The 4783-nt window shown below is 48.8% G+C and overlaps 1 protein-coding gene across 4 annotated transcripts in view; it reads left to right on the forward strand.

Annotated features, from left to right (window-relative positions):
• LOC121863067 (tyrosine-protein phosphatase non-receptor type 4-like) overlaps positions 1 to 489 on the forward strand; it is an 88189-nt gene extending 87700 nt beyond the window's left edge. For all 4 annotated transcript variants that reach the window (XM_042361562.1, XM_042361561.1, XM_042361564.1 and 1 more), the window contains one exon: positions 320 to 489. In XM_042361562.1, coding sequence (XP_042217496.1) covers positions 320 to 336 — 17 coding nt within the window. In that variant the 3' untranslated portion in view covers positions 337 to 489. The remainder of the gene's footprint in view (positions 1 to 319) is intronic.
• Positions 490 to 4783: the final 4294 nt, after the last annotated feature.

The raw sequence follows: 4783 nt of genomic DNA on the forward strand, positions 1-4783 counted from the left end.
GCATTATATTGTCTTGTGGTGCATTTTAGTGTAAATTTATTGTATTTTATTGTATTGTAATGCATTTTAGTGTAAAGTTATTGTATTTTATTATATATTTGATTTGACATTATTTTGTGAAGGACTGATAATTCCTACATCTACACGCAGATAAAATTGAACAGTATTTTTAGGTACAAGGTGAAACAAAATATATACGATGGACATTATTGATATTTATGTAAATTATTTTGACGTGGTAGATGGAGAGAGAGAGAGAGAGAGAGAGAGAGAGAGAGAGAGAGAGACCAGTAATAAGATGTAACTTGTTGCATTACAGTGAGACAAGCGGCCTAGCTGAGCGTGAAGATGGCGAGCGAGGGGCGGGTCTGTCAGAGGACGGTGTGGGCGTGGTGCGTCCCCTGGCTCCGCCCCCAGCTCCTCCCTCCACCTCCTCGTCTTCTGCCTCATCTGGAGAGAGTGATGTGGGGCCCCACCTTCCCCAGATCATCAGGTAAGTTATCGTCATCTTCCCTGTCTTTGCTTCTCTAGGCAGGCGTGACGATGAACGGATGAATGTTGAGGAGCTGTCATAGGTATCTTGTTACAGAATGTTGAACTGAATGTCTGTCATCATGTCATCATTTTTTCTAATTATAAACTTACTTTAGTTACCCCCATTCATAACTGTGTGGATAGGGGGTACTGCTGAAACGATCGAGAAGTCATTAGGACTGAGATGAGAACTGTAGTCACTCATCCACTTCACGCTGTTCTTCGTTAAGTAAAATATAACAAGTAATGATGATTATCTCTTGTATGTCAACACAATATGACTCTTCTCCTTCTTCCGTTCATCGTGTTTCCTACCTGAGAGTTGTTAGTGATCGGGGCGCCAATGTGCTCTCTGTGCTTGGTGGTGGGGACCTTCAGTAACGTCATAAACACCACCAAGAGGTTACTGACCATGACAGCAGCAACAGGTAAGTAAGCTCATGTGGTGGGGGCATATTGGCACACTAGGATGGGTTCTACTGGGTTCTGGGTCTCTGGGTCCTGCTGGGTCTTGCTGGGTCCTGCTGGGTCTTGCTGGGTCCTGCTGGGTCTTGTACGGTCTTGCTGGGTTGCACAATGCTTCTATGGTTATGCTCAGGTGACGGTGGCGATGGGGAATATCATTTTTCTTCACAGCTTATGGGTGTTAAGTGAAGGTATCCAGTTAAGGTAAAGTCTCAGTGTTAATTTTGTCTCAATAACTGGTATTAAGTGAAGGTATCTAGTTAAGGTAGAGTCTCAGTGTTAATATTGTCTCCTAACTGATGCTACTAAGTGTACTCAAGTAAATTAGTGTTTTACCGTAGTTCTGATACCGTTGTGGGCATTTTTATCGTAACTTAAGTGAGTATGATGCGTTTTTGTGCATCAGTCGCGGCTCCTCTGAGAATCCACCGACCCAGGCTGTGTTGTGTCACTGGATAGGTTCTCCCGGACGACCAATCATATGAGGGTTGGATGACGTCATCGGTAAATTATTAGTGGGTCGGTGATAACGTCATCAGATTACTGTGACGTCAGAGATGGGGAAGTCGCCAATCTGGTTAATTTCAAAGCAACACGTGGAGGTGGCGGTGTTGATGGTGGCTCTTGAGAATGATGATGGTAGTGTGGTGATGTTGTGGTAGTGATGGTGATGGTGTGGTAGTTATGGTGATGGTGAGGCAGTGTGGTGATGGTGGTAGTGATGGTGGTGGTAGTGATGGTGAGGTGGTAGTGATGGTGATGGTGTGGTAGTGATGGTGGTGTGGCAGTGTGGTGATGTTGTGGTAGTGATGATGGTTGGTAGTGTGGTGATGGTGTGGTAGTGATGGTGGTGGTAGTGATTGTGATGGTGTGGTAGTGATGGTGGTGTGTGGTAGTGATGGTGATGGTGTGGTAGTGATGGTGATGGTGTGGTAGTGATGGTGGTGTGGTAGTGATGGTGGTGTGGCAGTGTGGTGATGGTGTGGTAGTGATGGTGGTGTGGTAGGGTGATGGTGTGGTAGTGATGGGTGGCAGGGTGGATGGGTGTGTGGTAGTGATGGTGGTGTGGTAGTGTGGTGATGGTGTGGGAGTGATGGTGGGGCAGTGTGGTGATGGGTGGTAGTGATGGGCAGTGTGGTGATGGTGTGGTAGTGATGATGGTAAAGGTGTAGTTGACGGTTATTGATCTGAGGTGAGAGAGAACGGTGGAAGGTATAGACCCCCTCCTCCTCCTCCTCCTCCTCTTCCTTCCTCCTCCCTCCTCCCTCTTCCTCCTCCATTCTTCTAACATTCCTACCTCCTCACTTCATTCATCTTACATTCACCCACTGTCTCTCATAAGTCATGTTTCATCCACTTAACATGTACTCACCTCAGCCTGACACACACACACACACACACACACACACACACACACACACACACACACACACACACACACACACGAGTTACCAGACATTGATGTGTGTGTGTGTGTGTGTGTGTGTGTCAGTCTTCGTTACTCAAACAAAAGTTCGTCACTCACAAGTTACCTGGCGTCTTATGGGCACTCGGGAACACACCTGTGAACGTCTTCCAGTGTTGACAGAAAGAGTAGCTTAATGTGGCGTCGGGGGGGCTTGGGGGTTCACCAAAGCTACCCTCCCACGCCTCCTCCCTCCTCTCATACCTATCCCTCCCTCCTCGCCTCCACTTCACACGCAGAGATTTACCGCAAGTGTTGTGGTAATGATACACTTAAGGGAGTAATTTAGTCACGGTAAAGATAAATGGTGAAAGTGGTGGTAGGTGGTGAGCAGAGACGGCGGCATCTCCTCCATTCATGGTCTTGCGCGTGCTCCTTACTCCTATGAATGAATGGTCGCTGGTGCCTGGCATACGATCAGCCCTCATCTCCCTTATCTCTCTGCCTTCTGGACAGTTTTGAATGGCCTAAATGCATCAGATTTCTAGAGTAATTCCTACTACTCTATTATATTAGTGTATATAACCCGTAAATATAAGTTAAGTGAAAAGGTTATGAAAGTAGAGGAGCTTTACCGTACGATAGTTTGGGCGGTAAATAAGGTGTCCTCCAGTTGAGGGCCGGGAGCTGTGGTGGTTCAGATTTAGTTCCGTTTAGGTCGTGGGGGTGAAGGTAGAAAACTTTTTAGTACACGATATATATACTGGTTATGTTATCGTGTCTGTGTGAGGAAAGCGCAGTGTCAGGAGTATTGATCTGAGATGTGCCACACTCCCATGTTCCCGAGAGACAGAGTCGTGATGAATAAACACCTGTGTGGTAACGTCGGCCGCGACTGAAATGGAAATGGTGGTGTTATTATTAGTTATAGCCAGTACATAACTGTCCTGGCTCTACCTGGTGCTGTAGAAACATGTGTACCCACGAGGAAAATGTGGATGAGTTTCTGTTACTTGACGATCAGGTGTTAAATGAGATCACCTTAAAGTGTGGAGGCTCAGTGTGATGGCGGGATGTGTACCAGCTATAACCGTGCACACACACACACACACACACACACACACACACACACACACACACACACACACACACACACACACACACACACACACACACCTGCTACCACCACAACACAAAAGACGTGTACGGCACAAAATCTTCCCGATAATGTGTGTGTGGTGTTTGTGTGTGTGTGTGTGTGTGTGTGTGTGTTAGAGAGAGAGAAAAGGAGGAGGGGATGAGTGGGTGTAAAGTGAGGAGAGTGGTAAGTTTGGGTTGGTCACTGCAGAAGTCTCTCTCATCTCTTCCTACCACCATCACCACCACTACCACCATCACCACCACACTACTCCACACCACCACTACCACCATCACCACTACCACCATCACCACCACTACCACCATCACCACCACTACCACCACCACTACTACCACCACTTCCATCACCACCACCACTACTACCACCATCAACACCACTACCACCATCACCACCACTACCACCATCACCACCACACTACCACCATCACCACCACCACACCATCACCACCCCCACCACCACTACTACCATCACCCACCACCACACACCACACTACCACCATCCACCACACCACCACCACCACACACCACCACCACCACCACCACCACCTCACACCCACATCACCACCACCACCACCACCATCACCACCACACCACACACCATCACACACCACCACTACCACTACTACCATCACTACACCACCACCACCACACTACCATCACCACCACTACCACCACCATCACCACCACCACTACCACTACTACCATCACTACTACCATCACCACACCACTACCACTACCACCATCACCACACTACTACCATCACCCACACACATCACCACCACCACTACCACCACCACCCACCACACACCATCACCACCACCACCACCACACCACACCACACACACCACCCACCACCACACCACCACCACCACCACGACTACCACCACCACCACCACTACTACTTTCACCATCACCACTACCACAACACCATACTCCCCACCACCACCACTACCACCACCACCACACCACCAACACCACTACTCACTATCACTACCACCACCACCACCACTACCACCATCACCACCACCACTACCACCACTACCATCACTACTACCATCACCACCACTACTACCACCACCACCACCACCACCACCACCACCACACCATCACCACTAATTACCACCACCACCACCACCACCACCACCACCACCACCACCACACCACCACACCACACCACACCACACACACCACCACCACCACCACCACCACACCACCACCACT

Source organism: Homarus americanus, unplaced genomic scaffold (genome assembly GCF_018991925.1).
Source record: "Homarus americanus isolate GMGI-L3 unplaced genomic scaffold, GMGI_Hamer_2.0 scaffold54679, whole genome shotgun sequence".
Lineage (NCBI taxonomy): Eukaryota > Metazoa > Arthropoda > Malacostraca > Decapoda > Nephropidae > Homarus > Homarus americanus.